Consider the following 23,118-nt stretch of genomic DNA (forward strand, 5'->3'; position numbering starts at 1 on the left):
AACATACCGGCACCGACTGTACACTCAGACCTCAGTGCCAAAATTCTCTCGATCGATATTTGCCACAAAGTGGCGTTCCTTCTGGCGGCTCCCGATTCACCACAAAAAGTCGTTACATTTGGTTCCGCTTTCTACACCATAAACTTGCCACTACCTTGCACCGTTTGTTACCATCCAACTTTCCGGATCCTCAGTTTCCCTTATGCCTCTGCGAAGACGAAACGCCTGAACACTTCTTATTCGAATGCCCTCTCAAACGAATTATATGGCCCACTGTCTGGCAGGAATATTCTAACGTCAATTTTACCTCCTCTGCTGCCCTCGCCGCTCTGCAACCGTTCATCTTCCCACCAGGGCCATTTGCCTACACGGCTCCCAAATTCTTACCAGTATCATCCGAGGCATTTGGCAAAACCACTGGGATTTCATATTCTCAGACCAAATTTTCTCCCCGCACCAGGTGCTCTCGGTGGTACGCCGCCTTCTTGCGTCTTTTCTCCTCGAACAGACGCTTTAAAAAAAATTCCCCCTAAATATTACTTTTCCACCTTAAAGCACGTCACTCAGCACGACACGTGAGCAATAAAAAAACTGAAGCACTCCCTGCGCTTCCCATCCAAAAACAAAAAAAAAAAAAAAAAAATAGCAAAACCCGACATTGTTCCTGAATTTCCAATTATGGTAGATGCTCCTGAGACGCACTCCCTAATGTCAAAAATCATAGAGTCTTTTGATTATCCTTTTTTCTTTCAATTCTTTTTTTTCCTTTTCTTCTTTCTGTTCGCAGGCATGACGTGTTGTCAAAGGTGAATGCAAAAAGTGGGGATTGGGATGGTTTACCTTGATTGGATTCGCTTGACTTATATTCGCAGTTGGATAGACTGAGTAAAGGCTATGTTATCACCACCAATCTCTTGTTTGCGTGTTTCGGCTTCGGGTTAATGATCTTTGGCGTCATGGGTTTCCAGCATCGTTTCGACGGATCGGTGCTATTTCCCGTTAACATTCTCAAAAGTAAACACACAAAAAGACGATCACGATCTGCATGCTTGATAATTTCATGGTTTCGTTAGTGATCAATATTCTCGGTATTATCATCACGTTCACCGCCATTATCGGCATTATCGGCGCTTTTCTTCGAGGACGACAGACGATCCACATTCTTTACACGGCGATTGTTCTCATCGCTTTCGTCTACCAAATATCCATTGCCGTCATCGTTTACGATCAGACAGCCCACATGGGCACCTGGTTGAGCCATATTTGGTACGAATCACCCACGGAATATCGGGCTTACGCACAGGACAAAGTATGTAAGGCCGAGTCTATTTGGGATTTGTAGGAACGGGTAGAACTGAAAAACAAGTATTAGCTATCATGCTGTGGTTTCTCGCACGTCATGGACCACACGGCGGTTTCGAAAACATGCTCACTCGATATGCCACCCAACGCCATTCAGCCGTGCCATCTTCCCCTGACCGCCTACACAAAAAAGCAACTGAGCACCGTTTACATCATCTTATTTGCGGCTCTTAGCATCGAATTACTTGCACTGTGTAACGCCATCACTTTACTCTGTTCACCCATGGTCGGCGACAGACCGGACCTTGACGACGATCCGGAACACTTTCATCGTCGGTCTCCCTCGCGACGCATCTTTAAATCCAACGCTGTAAATAACACCATTCAGCTGGATGATTTCCAATCCAATCCAGAGTGGAAGTCATCTGGACAACGATCCATGGTCGACTCAGCTATTGCGAATTCCTGCAAAGAGTCTGACGGTCATTCCTCTTTCATTCAAAAACATCCCTGAGTCCTGCTTTTTTTTCAATCACCGATCGTATTATTTTCAATTTTCGTGAAAAAAGATGCATGTGATTGATGCATCCGCTGACTGAACCTGGAAAAGTTTCACCGTCCGCTACAAAAAGCCTTTGTCAGCCAATTTAATAAAGAATAGCCGACATTCACATTATATATTTTTGATCTTTTCCTACATATTTTTCTCTTCTTGACCCCTACTGCATCGTTCTCAATTTTTCTTTTATCACCATGGTCCTTGTTACAAAGCTCACAAAGATGCTTGGCATCAAACATCCAATTGTTCAAGGTGAGTGGACACAACGAATATAAAAAGCCCACTGTTTCTGCCGGCGGCCCACACAGTACCCCACCATCACAGGCACTAATACTCATAGTGTTTCTTTTTTCTTTGTGATCTTTTTTTAGGCGGTATGCAGTACGTGGGAACAGCAGAAATGGCTTCGGCGGTATCGAATGCGGGTGCGTTGGGTGTTTTGACAGCGTTGACCCAACCGACGCCAGAGGCTCTTCGTGCCGAAATTCGTCGTTGTCGTACCATGACGAACAACCCATTTGGTGTGAATCTGACTTTTTTGCCCGCTATTGTACCACCGCCTTATGAGGAATACGTCAAGGTCATTATAGATGAAGGTATCAAGGTAGTGGAAACGGCCGGTAACAATCGTAAGTCATCCTACCGAATCATGATCGATCTTTCTCTTGCCGTCTTTTAACCTATGCCAATCTATCGTATGCAGCTGGCAAATATATCAAGATGTTCAAAGATGCAGGCGTCATTGTCATTCACAAATGTACTGCTATTCGACATGCGTTATCGGCTCAAAAGTTGGGTGTGGATGTACTCTCCATTGACGGTTTCGAATGTGCGGGTCATCCGGGCGAAGATGATATTACTGGTTTAATCTTGCTTGCCAAGGCGGCTACCACCCTCCAAATCCCTTATATTGCTTCAGGAGGCTTTGGTGATGGACGAGGATTGGCGGCAGCTCTTGCTCTGGGAGCCGAAGGCGTCAATATGGGTACTCGTTTCATGTGTACCGCAGAAGCGCCTATCCATCATCACATCAAAGAAACCATTGTGGCTGCTGACGAGCGATCGACTACGCTTGTCTTCCGACCTTTCCGCAACACTTCGCGTATCTTCAAAAACAAGATTGCGAAAGAAGTCAATAACCGTGAAAAGAATCCCAAGGTTGTATTTGAGGACGTGAGAGAACTTGTGGCGGGCTCCCGTGGGCGTCAAGTCTACGTAACTGGTGACCCCGATTTTGGTGTGTGGACGGCTGGCCAAGTGGTGGGTCTCATCAATGATATTCCCACCTGTCATGAACTTGTCTCACGCATGGTCAAAGATGCCCAAGATATCATTACAAAGAGACTCGGCAGCATGGTCGCCGCCGACAGTAAACTGTAACTTCCCCCAATCATACCAAGCGCTGACATATTTAATAAAACATACATTTTTTGATATGAACATAAGCCCTTCATACTGCTATTATGAATCACAATTTCAAATTTGTAATGTTCATGCTTTGAAATTTTTTTCAAATTCAAGAATATTTTACTTTCATGTGAATCTGCTTACAAAACGGAATAAAGAACAGATAGAGATATGGTTTTTACGATTGATTCCAACCACAAAGATACTTGCCATTGGATTAGGTGGCAGATCTAGAAATATGGCTTGGAACAAGTAACTTGAAATCCAAAAGCAGTAACTATTTTCCTTTATAACAAGCCGTACACCCGCTGTGCAATGGATGCCACCTGCTACTGGACGTCGCCCACTTACATTGAGCGACATTCGTCAGACAAAAGCCTAAGGCAATACGGCATAACCTGGGCGAGACTCTTGATGGAACTTTGGTATATTAATATCAATACTCTGGCATACCGTACAGTCATGATTTCCAAACATGTGTGCAGCAGCACTTATTGACTCCCTCAGTCCCGTCCCGCCCAAGGTTATTGGATATTTTTAAAAAAAAAAAAAAGAGTTAGTAAGCTCTTTGATTGATTCAAATGCCGTCAAGATATTTTACCTTTGTTATGTGAGGCAGCAGATATCCAGAGCTTCCCGACCGAAAAAAAGAAACGATACAAATATAAAAAAAAGTAAATACAATAGGTGCGTCTGTAAAAACCCCCTACAAACCCTGTGGGAAAAAAAAGGAGGAGAAGACTGCAAGAAGGTCTATCGAATAAAATACAAAGTACATACTACAAACTACAAAAATAAAATGGTCGGGAAGAAGATCAAAGACAATACCACGGGAAGTAACCCAGGTGAAGCCAAGCTGAGGAGGACGCGTAAGCACTTCCCGATGAAAAAAAAAGAGTCACACCGCCGACGATGCCCTTTGACGACAAAAACCGGATTGGCCACATTTGATGCGCGAACAAAGTAGAAAGACTTGGAGGGATGGATGGCTTGCCAGAACGAAAAGAAAACCGGAGAGAAATCCAAAAGCTAAGGAAAGGATAGAGAAAAAAGAACAGGTAAGTTTTTTCTTGTCGAAAAACGGACGAGTCACATCACACAAAACGTACCTTTTTTGATATTTAATCGACTTGACCGGTTACAGATACACGCGAAATAAACCATAGTCTGGATGATGGATGATGGATGCGAGGGGATGCAATGATAGTGAAGGTTATTCAGTAAACAGAAGATAGAGGAGAAAACCAAAGAAAAAAGAAAAAAAAACGAAGACAAAATATATGTGGATTTCCCATGAATGAAACAATAGTCACCCACCAATGCATGAATTCATAGATCGAAGCATATCTGCTCCATGTATCACTCGATCATCGAAAACTGAAGAGAATGAAAGGGCATAAAAAGTATAATTGACAGAAAACCAAACTAAATGATGCTACAGAACACCCAGATCGACATCGACAACAGCCTTTCTTCAAAAAGGAGCTCTACCCACATTTTATTTGGACAACGAACGATGCTCTGTTTGACCACAACTGGCGCAAACCGCATCTTGCTGCTGATTGTTTCGCCTATTACCGTGGAAGTGGGTAGCGAGGCATGGTTGAAAGATAAAAAAAAAAAAAGGTTTAACAGGTCCTGATAACTTAGGGTAGATCATGTGATTATTGTAGTGCTCTCAGTTTACTTCTCTTGGTGTAAATTTAGACGAAGTGTAATGAATGACAGACGGGGCGCTTACTGCTTCCGTATTCATGGAAGTGTTGACCATTTGATGGGATCGCTACTTCCTGCTAAGGGCCAACGACCTTCATTTGCACAAATATACGTCCATGATACTGACAACGAAATATCAAATCGACATGCAATTGCAAGCCATCTCGCGCGAGACACCTTGGAAGTACTTCAGCAATTACTGCATGAAACCAATCCTTTCGTCCATCTTTTCAAGACAATGGCCCAATACATAGAGGATAATGGTGGTGCTTCCAACATCAGAATGATTATTCGAGCTGACGATGTCCCAGATCCACGACGCTATAATGCATCAACAAAGATGAACAAAAAAAAGGCACCAACCAAAAGAATTTAAATTCTGATGACTTGGTGTATTGCAAAAAGATATTAAGAAGTTCTGATAGCTTAGTGTAGTTGAAGAAGAAAAGAAGGCACAAAAAAGGTTCCGATAGCTCAGTGTGGAAGTCATGTGATTTACAAATTGCTAGTTTTCCGATTTTTCTTTTATAAAAAGGCGGCCCTTCGTTCAAGCCTTGTCCGAGCCGAAGAGTGACTCATCTTGTTGCATATGGGCGGAATTTGATTTTCCAAGGGTCGATCTTGCCTTATCTCTTTGCTTTGCAAAGTAGATAGACTGCTTTCCGTAGGTCATGCAAGATTTTTTACACAGTGCAGCTCATAGAAAAGCATGAAACCCTAAATATGAGACTTTTTGATTTAACATTTTGGAATGTTCTTTCATACAACACCAACTCAGATTCTTTTTCAAGTGATATCGTTTTTGAAAAGCCGCCAAAAAATTTGTTTTGGTTGACAGTCTTCCAGGGACATCCCTCCAACTGCTCGAGTTTTTTTTTTTTTTTTCTGCTTTTTCTTTCCTTCCTTCCCTCTTCACACTTTCACTCTCTTCAAGTCTAGCCATGTCTCCGCCCATTTCAGGAAAGAACAAGTCCGAGTCCGGTATGGCCCGTTTCGCCGGTAGCGCCAGCTCTGGTATCCTTGAATTGATCATCTTCCATCCCGTCGACACCGTCGCCAAGCGTTTGATGAGCAATCAGAAGCAGGTATGTGTTGCTGTAGATAGATCAGTTCCAGCTTGGTGGATCGATCGTCTGACGGGTGACTTGTCATAGATCTTCCTTCCTGGCAATACCATGGCTGCCAACATGGCCGCTTTGAACCAAGTCGTCTTCAAGGTAAAGAAACAGTGGGGAAAAACAAGCCGGTCACAACATGTGAGATGACAGGGATCCGTCCAGGGCTCGCATGAAAAAAAAAAAAAGAAGAAGAGAGAAAGCGATAATCAATGGTGATCGATAGGTGGATATTGACAGTCATTTATATTATCTTGTGTAGGATGCCGCTCAAAAGACGTTCATGAAGAAGTATGCTTCCTTATTCCCTGGTCTTGGATTTGCTGCTGGTTATAAGGTTGCACAGAGAGTGTACAAGTTTGGTGGTCAGCCTTTTGTCAATGATTACCTCAACCGTCATCACAAAGCCATGTTCACCTCGGCTTTTGGTGAAAAGACTGGCAAGACCATCATGCACGCCACTGCTGGCAGTCTGGTGGGTATTGGTGAGATTGCTTTGCTTCCCTTGGATGTCTTGAAGATCAAGCGTCAGACCAACCCTGAAGCTTTCCGTGGTCGTGGTTTCTTGACGATTGTGAAGGATGAAGGTATGGGCTTATACCGTGGTGCCGGCTGGACCGCGGCTCGTAACGCCCCTGGTTCCTTTGCTTTGTTCGGTGGTTCCGCCTTTGTGAAGGAGTACATGTTCTCTTTGCACGATTACAGCCAAGCCACTTTCTTCCAGAACTTCTGTGCTTCGATTGGTGGTGCCGTGGCCTCCATCACTGTGGCCGCGCCTTTGGATGTCGTCAAGACCCGTATCCAGAACCGTAACTTTGAAAACCCAGAATCCGGATTGAACATTATCAAGGACTTGATTAAAAAGGAAGGCTTCCACGGCTTCTTCAAGGGTTTGACACCCAAGATCTTGGTGGTACGTATCATAAAATCCCGAGAACTGGGAAACACAGACAAAGAAAAAAGAAAGAAAAAGGGCGTTAAAATTAAACTCACATGGTTTGTTTCTTTCTCCTTTTTTTTTAGGTTGGTCCCAAGTTGATTTTCAGTTTCACTGTGGCACAACAGTTGATCCCCATCTTCCATCGTCTCTTCAACGGTGAATCCAAGGCTTAAAATTTGCTTGTTTTTACCCATGTATAGAATTCAGTTTCAATATATTATCAGCTCATATGCATATTGTTTTTATTTCATCCGATGTCTTGCTCCTATTTTCTTTTCGCCTTCTTCATGTGTTATGTTGTTTGGCGTTATTATGGATTTGTCTCCAAAAAAGGACAAGAGAAATCACAAAAAAAAAGTATGAGGAGTTTACCATTGATCGGGCAGATCCGAAAAGGGCAAATGGCGCATCTCCTTGACTTCAGTGTCTCTTTGGGCGACTTGCATAACGTGTTTTAAAAATAGATCCCATGACCTCATTTATGTGCTACCATCATCACGAAAACGATTGGTTCCAAGCAAGTTAAATTGCATCATACTCCTGAACACGGAATCTTGGCGAACATGATCCGGGTAGCGATAAAGAAAAAAAAATGGTAGCTTACACATTTTTTAATTTATTTTAGTCGTAACGCCACAGTACATATTCGCTTACCGATCACTGTTGGTAACGTTGCTCATCCATTGTCAAAGGAGCGAAGAAAAAAAAGCCGCCAAAAAGAAAGAGGGCAAAAGAAAAAGGCACAAAAACAATCAATAAAAAAAAAAATTGTTGCAGCAAGCAAAACACTGTTTGTGGTTAACAAACAAAAAATCAAAATGAAAAATTGAAAGGTGGGTGATACGGATGGACGTTTTTTCAGTGGGGAATTCCAGCCACATTATGGATGGTGCGTGCGAGGATTAGGGAAACAGTTGCAATGCACATCTCGTTCATGTTTAAGGGATGGGGCGGCAACGTGGTCCTGCAAGGTTGAGATAAATATAGATACGATCGGTAGAATAGCCTTTTAGTTGTCTTCCCATTAGCCTCTAAAAAAAGTGGCGCACGGCCATTGATGGTTGTTTTGTGGCAATGAGACCATACATCGTCGGATCAATAGTTGAGCCATTTGGGTGAGGCGGTTCCTCACTGGGAAAGATCCGGGAAATGAAGCAAGTTTTGGGAAAGCTTCAAGGGTACAAAACCATTGGCGCCAACCAATCATCGTACAGATATGTACCTTCTATTTTTGTCCGACTGCCAAGCTCGGAACGTTTCTGTTGTCGGCCGTGTCCCTTTTAGAATTGGTTTTGTACTACTGTAACGTCATGCTCGGCGTTAAGGTTCACGTCGTGCAGCGTCCTTAGTCTAAAACTCAAAAAATTGTATAAATATGCGAACCTTAACCCATGAACGACGAAGAAAAAAAAGTAAATTCAACAGCTTTGCTTCTGTCACACACACACACACCCGCTCTCTTCTCGTTTTCTTTCTGATCTTATACCCAACTCGTTCGTCTCACTGACTATACCCACATCTCAATTCTTCTTTTTTTCATTTAACATGCTTCACAATATGACTTCCACTTCTCGTCCAAAATCCCTCAAATGGGCAATGCCACGCGACACTCCCAAAAAATCGGGTCGCGTCCAAAAACGCAAATCCGCACCTGGTGGAACCCTCCCTTCCAAATATACCAAAGATAAAAAACAAAAAACACCTGCTACTGAAATCGAACGATTGGAGAACGAACTGTCGTTTACCTACGACACCTTGGCTACCATCATGGTTCATTACGAAAGCGTATGCAATGCTTATTCGGCCGGAAAACCCCAACTGGAAAAATCAAGCCATCCCAACCAGCTTTGCGACATGGAAAAAGAATTGCTCGCGGCTTACGATGATCTGCATTTACAAATCACCCACCTCGAACGGAAGGTCGTGAAATTGGAGAACAAGATCAAGGAACTTCGATCGGTACCTGCACCGACGCCACAGGCATCGCCCTATTCAGTCACCGAATCGATCTCCTCCCCTTCCACTGTTTCCTCCGTGTACGACTCGCCCTTTTTTGTCGATGAATGCTTGTACTCAATGCAGCCCATGCAGCCCATGATGATGCCAATGGAATTCCTGCCCCAGACAATGTTGGATCCAGCTCTTTACATGTCTTCTTGTGCCGTCGCTTCGAATTGTGCAGAAATGCCCATGTATTATTCTTGGCCATCATATGCTCCTTCCTTTTACCCTGCTCCTGAGCCAGCCGATTTCTGCGATTCGTACCCCTTTGAGACCTTGATTTACGATCATCCTTCCTTGATCCCGTAAACTTTCTTTCTGTCCTTGTATATTCCCTTTTGTTTTTCTTTTTCATCATGTTTTCTGCTATAGATAACCTATTTGTATGTATATCATCATCATTATCATTGGCCAATACCGTGTATTCCTATGTACTTAAGCATCATCTGTTCCATTACTTTCATTTTTTTTCTCATCCATTTCATTCATCGATCTCTCTCCCCAAACCCCCTTTGTATGCCCGCTGAGATTTAACTATGCTCTTTATGACGCCTGATGTATCCATGCACCAAACTCTATTTTTCTTACTCATTTATGACATATAAAGAACTGGTTTTACCTTTTCGGGAGAAAAGGGAGGAAATCTAAAAACTGTCTTCACAATTTATTTTTTTACTTGACTTTGATGACTGTCATCGGTTATGAATTTTAACGATCGACTTTTTTACACATCTTTTGTTGTCATTAAACAAGAAGCAACTCAAAACTGACGCGATTTTGCCCTGTTACGTGTGAATGATTTTGTTAAGCATAAAGTTATCATGCGTTCTCACACCGAGCCTGCATATTGCAGAAAATAACGATCATGATTTGGCAATGTAAACAGTCAAAATTATTGGTGCAAATGGTCGCATGATATTGTTAATGTGCTTTTATTCTTTAATGGCTTGATTTTGCTTTGTGCCTTTCTTTGTCCCTGGGAGATCGCTCAACTTGTTCAGACATATCATTGAGTTTTAACTTGACATGCCCTGCTTTAAACTTTTGCCCTTGGTAAAGAAGACGCGGAAAAAATTGTAGTACATAAACAAATAGGGTTTTACTTTTTTGGGCTAACGTCGCGCAGAAGTTTGTACCACGGTTACTCAATGGCGTTGTGTCACTAACCTTTCCTGGCACCGTGGCCTGACATCATTTCAACACCAATGCAGACGCCTTGACCAGCCAGTCGGTTTATAGAACGGGCAATTTTTCGAGTACCACTGTACGAATCGCACATCATTGATTTGTTTTACCCCTACACCGTCTGTGTCACGCTTTCAAGGGTGGTAGCCGATAAAATACTTGTCCTCGTTAAACAACAGTTTATTCTATAACTTTCCTATATATGGTAGGTTCATCGAAGCCCTTGGATCCGCTCGCTATCACTGAGAATACTGATTGAATGTAATCAATCTGTAAAGATTTTAGCAGAAAGATTCTCTTGATTTCTTCCAATATTTGGCAACTTTACGCATGAGAGTATGATCTTTCGAAAGTGCATATTTGATAAAATATAAAGGCTTTTACGACTCGCTGGTTATGATAATCGGAAGACTATTTTTTACTGCTGCAAAAAGCCTCTGTAAAAAAATCCAACGTATCTTATTTTTTGTGTAACTGTTTACAAGGAGAGAATGGTCTTGGCGTGTTCTGCATGCACTGTATGCATAGCAACATCATCCAACATATCCTACCTTAACATTGCCATAGCAGGCAAATCCGTTTCCCCTATTTTTTCTGGCACACAAGAACGTAAACCAAAACAAACAAAAATTGTTTGCCACGTGCATGATTTTTTTTGTCGGTTGTTATGCAAACCAATTCGTTGTCAGCTCCCCAAAACAATCATTACTACGCATCCCCACTTAACTCACTTAAACTTACCATCCAGGGCAACGCTACCCAGAGTACCTGTCGGACCATATCATTGTGATGTCAGACCATCCATGTGACGCTGAAGTGTGCCATAAATGCCATCTATTCTCCTTAGAGATATCGTCACTCGAGGCCATTACTACAAGGTCATGTGCTTCGAATGCTGCTAAGGTAATAAAGGTGGCGCTGAACAGAAAATATGCAATTTAAAATTATCCTGATAACCACATGCATTTAGTTTTGAACCGAGTTACCGTGAATAAACAGAGAGACCGTGTAGTGTCAAAAACAGGAAACAAGATGTCTTAGCGCAGGTATTGAGCTTGCGAATACATCATTTAGATATAAAGTCTGGCCATTTTAATTACCATCCAAGAGATTGCAAAAAAACACAATTACATACCAAGCTTTTTTGCCACAGTTATGTTTCACTTACTGTGGTCTATAAAGAGATCCATGTGCGGTAGAGCATCTCTCAAATAATCATTCATGATCTGTCGAATTGCTGTCAAATACATGGCAACAATTTGAAATCCGAATGGTAATCCTCAGTAACGGCTGCTCTACGCCTACTAACTATTTTTTTTTATCCTTCTTCCAGCTTTCAGTGAGAAGCTAAAGAGAGTGTTTATTTCGTATGGCAGAAAGAACAACCGCCAATGAAGACTCGCTGGAGTTTCCTTGTATGAGTTGTTTTCTTTCATTGATTGGAACTGCATTCGGTGATTAACTTGGCTCGGCTGCAAATACGAGCATCTGATTGCCATCTTCAACTCGCGATTTTTCTTCTTCACTTGTAGCTACTGGAGATATTCCTGTGTTAGTGTAATTGTCAGCTGTCTTATTACAGTATAAACGTATCTCGCGATCGCTTTTCAATGTTTCCTTGAAGGCTTCTCCAGTAAAGCAAGCAGTGCCTTGCTAGCCAAAAACCTATATCAAGCAATGCTGTATATGGTTTTGTTTGCATGATGTTGGCCGCGTTTATTATGATACTTCACAGCCTGACACATGAATAGATCTGCATGGATAAAGTTGGTCTTGCCCTATGGCATTTCGGTGAACATTCATGTCAGAAATCTGATGGTTGATCTTTTTTTTTTCGGACAACCAGCTATATCTCTCTGTGATTAATACATTTTCAAGTAGATATGTTGCACGCTCAACTGATTTTCGATAAATTAAAATAATGATTTGCAGACTCTGGGTACTGTGGGCAAATACTATGGATCCATTCTTGGATTGCACCAGCACTACCCTGAGCATCGTCTCGGACGTTTGGAACAACCATAATCAGTAGAGCTGAGAGTAACTTGGGCAGACTGCAATATGTACAAAATCGTTCCAAAATGACCATCTAATCTGCATAATAGATCCAGACTCAATAAATGATGTAGTTCAAATTGTGGAGAAATGGGTCCATTGGATCATTATTTCATTTGCCGACTATTTTTCATTGCCAGCCTTGCAAAGCCACTTTTTGCCTCGAAGAAGCTGCCCGTCATTGACTTTTTGAGCTCTCATCACATATCCGTTTGTCTTTTATATTTCCTCGATTGTAATTTTTTTTTATTGTTATTTTGTATTCCAACCCATCGCCGGTCAATCAACTTACATTTCACTTTCACTCATATAGACTCCTTATTGTACGTATCTCCAGAGACCATCTATTTCACCACTGTTCGTCATTTCTCACCTGTTTCTTTGTCTTTCAATACTTTTTAGTGTATGTAAAGAGGATAGATGCCCTCACTATTCATTGCTCGATGCATCCAGACACACTAACATCTTGTCATTGTTTTCTTACTGCGTTTTTATAGACTTGGCATGTCACAACCGATCCTTGCACCTGGAAGCACTAGCAGATTAATGCCCACCACCATGACCAGCTTGACAGACTCTCAAGACATCTCAGTAACAGAGAAATCAGCAGATTCCGAACGTCATCCATTGCGTTATACTTGGGTATTTTGGTTCATGCATCGTCCTCCGAGAGCCAAAATCACCAATTACGAAGGAGCGATGAAGCGCATCGCTGCCTTCTCTTCGGTATGAATCCAACAGCTTTTTTTTTTGACCTGCAATATTATCGAGAATAAGGGAAAGACTCACAACGATGTTTATTGTAGATTGAAGATTTCTGGGCTGTATATAGTCATCTGACGCGTCCGCACGACTTACCAAATATTAGCGATTATCACTTATTCAAGCATGGCGTCAGGCCTGTGTGGGAGGTACGGCAAACTGACTATTCTCCTTTTTTTTTATAAAAAGAAATTTTCGTCGATCCGTGCAACCAGAGTTTAACGTCATGATATACCAGGATAACGCAAATATTAACGGTGGTAAATGGATTGTGCGGTTGAAGAAGGGGTTAGCAAGCAGATACTGGGAATCTCTGGTATGTATCTTTTTTTTTTTGGACTACAATCTATTGCCGGGGAACGTAAGCACTCAATTCTCGGTCATTGTTTTTTCTTTAGGTCCTGGCGATCATTGGAGAGCAATTTGATGTAAACGATGAGATTTGCGGTCTGGTGCTATCCATTCGTAGTTCCGAAGATATCATATCCGTATGGAACAAGACATCCTCCAACGGAAGAATCAACCTGAAAATTCGGTAAGTTATTCAAAATGATCCATTGATTGTTCGGAAATGATACTCATTCAATTTGCAGAGATACGATTAAAAAGGTCTTGAATTTGCCCCAAGATACCATCATGGAGTACAAGACACATAATGATGCACTTAAAGATAATTCCAGTTTCCGCAACACGGATGTATTTCGGTGAATCAAGTGTTCTTGATCCCAATGTGTTGTATAAGTAATAATAAATTGCGCAAAAGACTGACAACTCATTGAAATCTATGAATGAATATTCCGCTCATTAACAACGTTGGTATTCCGTTCCTGTTGACACGGTATTTGATCCCTTTTTATTAACGAAGTAAAAAAAAAAAAAAAAAAAAAAAAAAGGTCCCTAGTCAACATCTTACTTTTTGTGATATCAATTCTCCTGTTATTATTGTCGAAGCCATTTTGGTCAAGCAGATGCGCAGATTGCTCAATGTATCGATACATAATAATTGCGTACTGGCGATGTCAATCGTGCAATTAGCTGGCCGAAAAATCAAAAAAGCATCAGACGGAGTATAAATAAGCACCGTTCGAACCAAATGCTTTAATCTTGAAAAACAGGTGATTTTTATACCATCACCTGCGCATAGTGTTCATCTCAACACAACCTCTATATACCGGAATCCGACAACTGATTCTTACATCACTATCTTCACGTTATGGCCTTCAAGATTGGGAAAATCCAAAATTCCATGGTACTGCAATATATTGAACGGAGAATTTTTCTCCGACAATTGGCAGATTTGGCCGAGTGGTCTAAGGCGGTACGTTCAGGTCGTACTCACGAAAGTGGCGCGAGTTCGAATCTCGCAGTCTGCATCTTTTGCCTTTTTGGCTAAAGATCTTCTGCGATTTTCTTTTGGAGTTTCTTCGCTGCGAAGGGCATCGTGTTTTTACTTTAAAGGCTGATGAATTGTATTATTTTTTTGCAGCCAAAAAGGAGAGTGAGTAAGTGAGAGCAATTGTCAGTTACGCCGGTTCTTCTTTTGCGCCGATTAGATTTGCTATACCAAAGTTTAGCAAATACGGAAGACAGCGCATTGGCTCGTCCGCAGATCGATGTCTGGAGGAACCTTCGAGAAGGTATGAAGGACCAATGGATGAACGAGGCATACCAAAGGTATTGCCTGGAAAACGGAAGAAATATAGACCGAATCCGTTTAGCATTAAAGCGGTCCGTAATACTTCTTGATTGGTTATGTTTCGGAATAATAGAAAACCGTGCAGGAAGTTGACGAGAACCTTCCTGAAGATTGTAGACATAAAAATGATCTTGATAGAAAATATAAATATGACCATGTTATGGTAGAAATAAAGAAGGAACAAAAACTACAGATTTAAACTGAACTCTAAAGGAGTACTCAAATCTGACAACTGGTAGCGGCTGAAAAGAAACCCGACCTGAGCCCAATTACTATTACGACGAAACCGGAACTATGGACGCACAAATGAAGACTCTCACCGAAGCTTTGGCTTACCTTCTGGAACGCGAGAAGAAGAAGGAAGAAAACGCCGGAAAGCAGACCCAAGGTGCAGAAGTCAAGGTTCCTCTGCCTGCGAAGTTCCGAGGTGTCAAGGACCCCGTCGTCGTGGAAAACTGGATCGATGATGTCGACCAATACTTCACCTTTACAAAAATGCCGGAGGAACAGCGGTTCAACTTTGCTGTTATGCTCCTCGAAGACAAGGCGAAGATGTGGTGGCGACGTCACAAGCAGACTAGTGGTGACGATACGATCGATAACTGGGAAGATTTATGCGATGCCATTCGGCACTACTTTGTCCCAACTGGTGTGTACCGACAAGTCCGTGGAAAGTTGCACAACCTACGACAAACTGGTTCCGTGCAACGTTATGCCGAAGAGTTCCAGGACTTGAGAGCGATCGCTGGTGATGTCTCGGAAGCGGAAGCTTTGGACCGCTTCACTCGTGGTTTACGTATTCCGATCCAGGAATATGTGTACACTTATAGACCGGAGACTCTGGATCGTGCCATCGAGTTGGCTATGGACTACGAAGATGCTCGCCGTGGTAATTTCCGTCCCGTATTCCGTCCCCAGCAAGCTCAACGTCGGTTCAATGGACCCGAACCGATGGATCTGGACTTGCATGAATTGGATCGTCCCAGGAGACAACGACGTCCCAACGGCAAGAAGCACGTCAAGACCCCGAAGTGCTATGCCTGTGACCAGGAAGGTCACCTCGTGAAGGATTGCCCAGTGGTTAAAGCGGCCAAAGCTGCTTTAAAAGTCAACGCGCAATAGGTCAAGAGGGGGCCGTATTGCGCAAAGAAGATGTAACCACCCCTCTACCGGAACTAGGTCCTGGAAGCAAGGATCAGGGTGCTGGGAAGAAGCAGGGCGGTGGTGTCAAGAAATCGAAAGCTTCTTCCCCTTTCAAGTGGTACCAGGACAAGGAAACTCACGACCGTTGGCAAAAGGAACGCGACCATTTGGAAGAATTACAGCATTTGGCCAACGAAGGACGTGGTGCAATTGGTTTGCCGACATATAAAGGTTATATCGCCGGAGAATCTATGCAAGTTATTATCGACTCGGGAGCCTCAGCGAACTATGTATCCAAACGTCTGGCAAAAGGTTTGCCGCAACGCAAGTTGAAATGCGCTCTGCCAGTTAAGTCTGCTGGTAACAAGACGATCATGGTGGATACGGTGGTCAAGGTGCCTTTCTCCTTTGGACAAGTCGAGAAAGAAGATCACATCGAGGCATTGGTGATTCCCAGTCGATTCGATCTCATTTTGGGCATGGATTGGCTTGAAACGGTTAACCCGTCCGTAGACTGGAAGACGAAAACATGGCGGATCCAGACGGCAAAGGGCGAGATGGTGCTCTCCCCTAACGAACGAACGGACGATGACGAACTGAATTTTGTGTGTTGCCCGAGGCAAGTGGTCAAGTCGATCAAGCAGCGAGAAGAAGTAGCCCTGTTGTTGGTCAACAGCGAGAACGACATCAAGGTGGTGTCCGATTTATCGAAGAAAGCTGCTAAGTGGATCGAGGGATACGAAGACCTATTCTCAGACGAGTTACCTGGTTTGCCTCCAGAACGCGACGTACAGCATGTGATCAACGTCGGCGACGCAACACCCGTATCGAAGAACCCCTTCAAGATGAGTCCGCGTGAACTAGATGAACTTCAGCGACAGATCAAGGCGTTATTGGACAAAGGCTTGATCGAACCCAGCAAGTCACCGTGGGGTGCTCCAGTATTGTTCGTACGAAAGAAGGATGGTAGCATGCGTATGTGTGTTGACTATCGAGCTTTGAACAAACTGACGGTTCGAAACACTTCTCCATTGCCACGAATTGACGAATGTTTGGATCGCTTGGCTGGCGCACGTATTTTCTCTTCTTTGGATCTCAAAAGCGGATATCATCAAGTACGATTACGTGACGAGGATCGACCGAAAACTGCGTTTAACACTCGATATGGACAGTATCAGTTCAAGGTGTTACCTTTTGGTTTAACGAACGCTCCACCAACGTTTCAAGCAATGATGAATCGAATTCTCGGAGAATATATCGATCGATTCGTGTTGGTTTATCTCGACGATATTCTGGTGTACAGCCGTAACGAGGAAGAACACAAGAAGCACTTGCACATGGTGTTGGAAAAATTGCGTGAACACAAGCTGTTTCTGAACCCGGACAAATGCGAATTTGGTGTCGACGAATTGGTGTTCGTTGGATTTCGAGTGACTAAGAACGGTATCCTGCCGGATAACAAGAAGATTGCGAAGCTGCAAACTTGGCCCACTCCCACCAATGTCCAGGAGGTGCGACAGTTCCTTGGATTGGCAAGTTATTACCGCCGATTTATCAAGGATTACGCCCACATCGCCGCACCATTGACCGACCTCACGCAAGGTGCTGGACCGAAACGCCGAAAGATCGTTTGGCCGCCGAAATGTCAAGCTGCTTTCGAAGAATTGAAGACACGGTTAGCCTCTGCTCCTGTGTTGGTTGCTCCTCGACTCGATCGTCCGTACAAGGTGTATACAGACGCTTCAGATTTCGCTTGTGGTGCTGTACTGGTTCAAGATGACGACGATGGTTTGGAACATCCGATCGCCTATGAGAGCAAGAAGTTTAGCAAGACTGAGCAAAATTATCCTGCTCAAGAAAGGGAATTATTTGCTATCCTTCATGCTTTGCGCACGTGGCGATGTTTTTTGGACGGTACCAAGTATGTGGTATACACGGATCATTTGCCACTTCGGTACCTACGTTCGCAGAAAACTCCGACCCCTAGGCTGGTACGCTGGATTAACGAGCTGGAACTGTACGACCCCGATATTCAGTATCGACCAGGCAAACAACAAGTAGTACCGGATGCACTCTCTCGGATCGTTCAAGACCCTGACGATGACCATGATGAGAAGCCCGTAGTGCCCGAATACTTATACTTAATGGACACGGTGATGCCTGTGGTGCATGATACAGATTGGCCTCTTTATTACATGTACGCCGAAGAAGCCATTCCTGAGTCCGTACGAGAACAGCTGAAGGAAAATCGCGATACGTTTATGATCAAGGACGACGTAATCTACCACCGAAACGATGAACACTGGACCCGATTTGTTCCTTACGTTGAACGTGCCGACCTGCTTGCTCGTTATCACCATTCCGTTGGACATGCCGGATTGTCAACCATGTTACACGTATTACAACCCCGTGTATGGTGGCCCCAGATGAAGAAGGAAATCGAAGAATGGTTACAGCAGTGTCAAGAGTGTCAACTAGCCGGTAAACCTCAAAGATCTGTTCGCAAAGCGCCGATGCATCCTCTTAACGTCCCGGAACCGTTTGGACGATGGCATCTGGATTTCATTGGTCAATTACCTACGACTCGTAAAGGCAATCGTTGGATCATTGTTGCCGTGGATTATTTGACGAATTGGCCAATTGCTCGAGCTGTCCCAGTGGCGTCTGCAGCAGCGGTAGCAGACTTTTTGTACGAAGAAATCGTCATGCGCTTTGGTTGCCCCAAGGAGATTCTCTCGGATCGTGGTGCTGCCTTTATGTCCCAAATCTTGCAGCGATACACGAAACGAATCAAGGCAACGCATCGATTTACGTCGGCTTATCATCCTCGAACGAACGGAAAAGTCGAACGCTTGAATGGAACCCTGAAGTCGATGCTCATCAAGTACTTGCGTGGACGAATTCATGAATGGGATCAACACTTGGATGCAGCCGTATGGGCCTTACGTGTTCGTAAACACGCTACTACTGGACATAGCCCATTCTACTTGGTGTACGGTCGAGAACCTGTGCTCCCTGGTGACCCATTACGACCTTATCTAGCTGGACCTGATGTTCCTGTGGACCCGAACAGACCTTCTGAAGAGCTGGACAAGCTAGAATCAGCCCGTCAAGACGCCGAAACACAACTGAAGTCGCAAGCCGAACGTGACAAAGTTCGATGGGATGCTACGGTTAAGCCCATTACGTTCGAAATTGGTGACTTAGTCTTGTTGCGTGTGGAACAGAAAGTTGGATTGGAATTTTCATGGGAAGGACCTTATCGTGTACGACGCAAGAACGACGACAACGATGTTTATTTATTGGAAAGTCTCGATGGTGTGGTTCGACCTGATTGGATACATGTCGATCGCCTGAAGCAAGCAAACACAGTCGAACAGTTACTCGAAACGCGACCCTGGTTCGATGTGCGAACGTCCCGTTCCCAATGGCCTGCTGGTGCATTACGCGATTTGCCGCCATCTAACGACTTTCACGAAAAGGTTGACGCCATCGTGAACGAGCCCAACACTCACGATGCGCAAGAAATCGTTGCTCCCGAAAACCCCATGGTTGAAGATGCCGTCGAAACACCTGCCCTGCCAAATGACTCCAAAAATTCTATGGTTGACGAAGTTATCGATTCACCCGACGCAACAATCGATCAAGAGGATACAATCTGTGATGAAGATCTCGACGACACTGATATATCGACAGACCCGATGTCCCCAATGTCTCAGTCGATTGACCCTAACGAACATGACCGCTCGGATTATGAACCCGCTTTGGACTTAATGAACGACCCCGACATCACTGACGACGTGGTTTCAACCGAACTTGAAGATGTCCCCGCCATGTGCGAAGTTGACACCGTTGAACCCACGGCAGTTAACGAAGTTCCACTGCAGACGACAGAACCGATCAAAGAAATGACTCCCTACGATACCGAGATGGCACCCTCATTGGATGAACCGTTGGAACAAGATCCTACGCTGGACGAACCCATCGATGCCCCTATGGATCTTTCTACCGTGCCACCTCCTGACCAGTATCACCTTTCTGACTCGGATGCCTCTTTCGATAACGAAGCCCGAGGACGGACTTCAGGCAAGAGGGGGGGTATTGTCAGTTACGCCGGTTCTTCTTTTGCGCCGATTAGATTTGCTATACCAAAGTTTAGCAAATACGGAAGACAGCGCATTGGCTCGTCCGCAGATCGATGTCTGGAGGAACCTTCGAGAAGGTATGAAGGACCAATGGATGAACGAGGCATACCAAAGGTATTGCCTGGAAAACGGAAGAAATATAGACCGAATCCGTTTAGCATTAAAGCGGTCCGTAATACTTCTTGATTGGTTATGTTTCGGAATAATAGAAAACCGTGCAGGAAGTTGACGAGAACCTTCCTGAAGATTGTAGACATAAAAATGATCTTGATAGAAAATATAAATATGACCATGTTATGGTAGAAATAAAGAAGGAACAAAAACTACAGATTTAAACTGAACTCTAAAGGAGTACTCAAATCTGACACAATTAAGGGTGCGTCTCTTGGTGGAACGTTGCGGAGTAAAAGAGTCTTCCTCTTTTTCTAATCCGACCAGAATCTTGGATAGTTTGTGACCCTGAATTCGGACAAGCAAGGATCCAATGGTGGTTGAAATGGGATCACAGTATTTTGCTATTTTGAAGAGTACAAGCTCATGACAGGTAATTTTCTTTTGTCTCATTTTGCAACTTTGAAAGTTCAAGCTGCGAATGAACGGGAAACTGGACTTAAAGTTAAAGCTCAAACTTGAGGTTTCGGATTTAGCTATACATACGATGAACAATTCGTGGACTCGATTATATTTGTTATTTATTGATAGAAAATGGAGCATTTCAAATGTATTCTGGAGGAATCCCACTTCATTCTTAATAGGAACACACAGTATAACCTGTAAAATGCTTGAACTAAAAGATGACACAAAGGAAATCCAGAAACGCTCTCGAACGCCCAAATCATTGGTTCAGTAACGTTTGGTAAAGTTGATGGTCAACGATGTAGGAGCGGCGTTGGCGCCTATTTCATGGACGATACCATTACGATGAATGGACTCTTCCGGCAATTCCCATTCGTATTTACGCACTATATAATATGATGAAAAGACAAGCCATTATCTACCATTGATGAAACCTTTACTTACATAGCATTGCCAAGCACACGTACTGTTCTACCATGCTGAATTTAACGCCGATGCATTTTCGCGTACCGTCGCTGAAGGGAACCCAGGGGATACCTTCATGCTTATCGTGTTCCCCGTCCTTGGCAAAGCGTTCCGGTCTGAACTCATTGGGGTTTTCCCATATTTCTGGGTTATTCTGAAGAGTATGGATATCGATCGAGACCTTGGTGCCTTTGGGAATAAACGTATTACCCACATACATATCCTCGACAGCCTTTCGAGGCAAAATGAATTCACCCGTGGGAGATATTCTCAAGTTCTGAAAACAAAATCATCAGATGCGCTTTCTTCCGATCACTATTTCTTTCTTTTTGGCCAACTTACTTCTTTGATAATCATATCGATATAGACGAACCTTCCGCAATCGTGAAGAGACGGTAACACATCTTCCGGGTCGTTTCCAAGGACTTCAAGAGCTTCTTGACGAGCTTTGTCTTGGATGTTCTAAGAGCAACGACGGTTATACACAATGACTTTCAAGCCGTGTCAAAGTATAAACTTAGTTACCTTATTCACAGCCAAATAGTAGATGGCAAAGGCAAGTGCATGCGATGTTGTCTCGTGCCCTACTCACATGAAACATTAGAATGCCAAAAAAAATGATCAAAGAATGATAAATTACCAGCCGCAAACATCATGGCCATGTTGGTCTAAAACGTCATGATCAGAATCGTCTGTGCTTACTCTTTTTTTTTTCGCTTCCTGAGACGATAGCATACCCTGAGTTCTTCATCCGACAGGTTACCTTCGCCTCTTATTTCGGCTTCCAGCATCAATGTCAAAAGATCTTTCTCGCTATCGGATTTTGTATCTTCTTGACCGGTGGCTTTTTGCTCCGTCAGGAAACGACGTCGCTCTTGGGCCATGTTCAGCAGCAAGTTGTTGAGTTTCGCGGTACCTTCCAGCCTGGCTCTTCGAGAGGGGAAAAACCACGCACGGATCGAATCAATCTGAGGGAAAACATTGGTTATGGGATCTCGTACACTGGCAATCACATTCTCATAGGTCTCTCGCCATATCGAATTCTCTTCTTCCAAGGACAAAAAATCGAATCCTATTGATTTTTTGTGTCGTTAATTAATGACCGGTAGCAGTTTATGAGGATTCAAACGCCCACCAAAAACGCCCAGCCCAAGTGCGTCCAATGTCATTCGCTGCATAAGATCGACCACTCTGACATTGTTGCCTTGATATTCATTTTCAATTTTATGAATGACTTTGAGCATCAAATTGCCAAACACGTTCACCGGCATAGCACGGTTAAACACTGGATTCATTAACTAGTTTGCAATCCAACTCATTTTTTAGCATTTACATAGATCGATCAACAGCGTTGAAATGTGTATGTTACCTTGCGCTGTCTTTTCCACGTCTGTCCATTGCTAAACACAATATTATCGTATCCGACGAACCGAATAACAGGACTAGTTTCACCAAGGTAGTAGAGCCCCGATTGATCCTTGGGAAGATCCTCTACAAGAGCAAAAAAGAAAGTAGATCTTCATCAACATTCACCGTTTTGTAACCGATATGTGCACGCTCAATCTTACTGTTATCAAAGAACAAAGACCTGACAGACGTCGGGTTGGCCAAGAAAACGGTCCAATCCAGCGGTATTTTATTCTACACGTTTAAATCGCAGGTTAATATAAACAGGGCTCCTCTCATAGATATGTAGGATCGGAACTACCAAATAGATTCCATCAGTCCCTTGAATGGTGGGTAGGATTAATCGTTCCATACGACGTTGAGGTGGCTCTTTGGAAAGGAAGGAGCCTACCATACGCCAGTAACTGACCGCAGGGATGTGGCGTAAGGAAGGTGGTACATGAAGAAACCGATACACCTTATGACTGACAAAGAGCGCCACGGCGATCCCCAAGTAAGACCACTTTGACCGTTTTTCCAGGTATTTTGTAACTTTGTTGAGATCCATGAAGGTAGGTGTGAGAAAAAACCGCCAATGATGGGGAAAAAAGATATTAAATTCATGGTCGGAATTTGCCGGATTGAAAATAACCTATCCGCACACC

The 23,118-nt window shown here is 43.5% G+C and overlaps 6 protein-coding genes and 1 non-coding gene across 7 annotated transcripts; 6 read left to right on the forward strand and 1 right to left on the reverse strand.

Moving 5' to 3' along the window:
* The first annotated feature begins 620 nt into the window (after positions 1–620).
* Positions 621–1,968, forward strand: BYT42DRAFT_555560 (uncharacterized protein). Its single transcript, XM_051566685.1, has 4 exons — positions 621–806; positions 881–1,014; positions 1,074–1,309; positions 1,373–1,968. Exons 1-4 carry the CDS (start codon positions 679–681, stop codon positions 1,814–1,816), a joined length of 942 nt encoding a protein of 313 aa, XP_051427034.1. The 5' UTR covers positions 621–678; the 3' UTR covers positions 1,817–1,968.
* BYT42DRAFT_555570 (2-nitropropane dioxygenase) lies at positions 1,969–3,350 on the forward strand. The gene is made up of 3 exons (XM_051566686.1): positions 1,969–2,113; positions 2,233–2,490; positions 2,565–3,350. Exons 1-3 carry the CDS (start codon positions 2,056–2,058, stop codon positions 3,239–3,241), a joined length of 993 nt encoding a protein of 330 aa, XP_051427035.1. The 5' UTR covers positions 1,969–2,055; the 3' UTR covers positions 3,242–3,350.
* A 2,532-nt stretch (positions 3,351–5,882) lies between these two features.
* On the forward strand, positions 5,883–7,329 carry BYT42DRAFT_555583 (mitochondrial carrier domain-containing protein). The gene is made up of 4 exons (XM_051566687.1): positions 5,883–6,069; positions 6,139–6,201; positions 6,362–7,012; positions 7,123–7,329. The coding sequence occupies exons 1-4, from the start codon at positions 5,926–5,928 to the stop codon at positions 7,210–7,212; spliced, it is 948 nt and encodes a 315-aa protein (XP_051427036.1). The 5' UTR covers positions 5,883–5,925; the 3' UTR covers positions 7,213–7,329.
* Positions 7,330–8,455: 1,126 nt separating this feature from the next.
* BYT42DRAFT_555585 (uncharacterized protein) lies at positions 8,456–9,822 on the forward strand. The gene has a single exon (XM_051566688.1). The coding sequence runs from the start codon at positions 8,585–8,587 to the stop codon at positions 9,347–9,349; it is 765 nt and encodes a 254-aa protein (XP_051427037.1). The 5' UTR covers positions 8,456–8,584; the 3' UTR covers positions 9,350–9,822.
* Positions 9,823–12,838: 3,016 nt separating this feature from the next.
* BYT42DRAFT_489968 (translation initiation factor eIF 4e-like domain-containing protein) lies at positions 12,839–13,750 on the forward strand (the record flags this gene model as incomplete). The annotated part of the gene is made up of 5 exons (XM_051563975.1): positions 12,839–13,006; positions 13,087–13,191; positions 13,281–13,358; positions 13,441–13,577; positions 13,636–13,750. The coding sequence occupies 5 exons, from the start codon at positions 12,839–12,841 to the stop codon at positions 13,748–13,750; spliced, it is 603 nt and encodes a 200-aa protein (XP_051427038.1).
* Positions 13,751–14,333: 583 nt separating this feature from the next.
* On the forward strand, positions 14,334–14,415 carry BYT42DRAFT_t22. The gene has a single exon. It is a non-coding gene; the product is annotated as a tRNA-Leu (tRNA).
* Positions 14,416–20,660: 6,245 nt separating this feature from the next.
* BYT42DRAFT_555604 (cytochrome P450) lies at positions 20,661–23,102 on the reverse strand. Its single transcript, XM_051566689.1, has 10 exons — positions 22,776–23,102; positions 22,636–22,708; positions 22,437–22,558; positions 22,203–22,365; positions 21,805–22,139; positions 21,708–21,735; positions 21,593–21,651; positions 21,410–21,529; positions 21,047–21,344; positions 20,661–20,988 (listed from the first exon to the last, which is right to left on the reverse strand). The coding sequence occupies exons 1-10, from the start codon at positions 23,019–23,021 to the stop codon at positions 20,870–20,872; spliced, it is 1,563 nt and encodes a 520-aa protein (XP_051427039.1). The 5' UTR covers positions 23,022–23,102; the 3' UTR covers positions 20,661–20,869.
* Positions 23,103–23,118: the final 16 nt, after the last annotated feature.

The sequence above is a fragment of the Radiomyces spectabilis genome (assembly GCF_025331425.1).
Source record: "Radiomyces spectabilis strain NRRL 2753 chromosome Unknown BYT42scaffold_2, whole genome shotgun sequence".
Classification (NCBI taxonomy): Eukaryota; Fungi; Mucoromycota; class Mucoromycetes; order Mucorales; family Radiomycetaceae; genus Radiomyces; species Radiomyces spectabilis.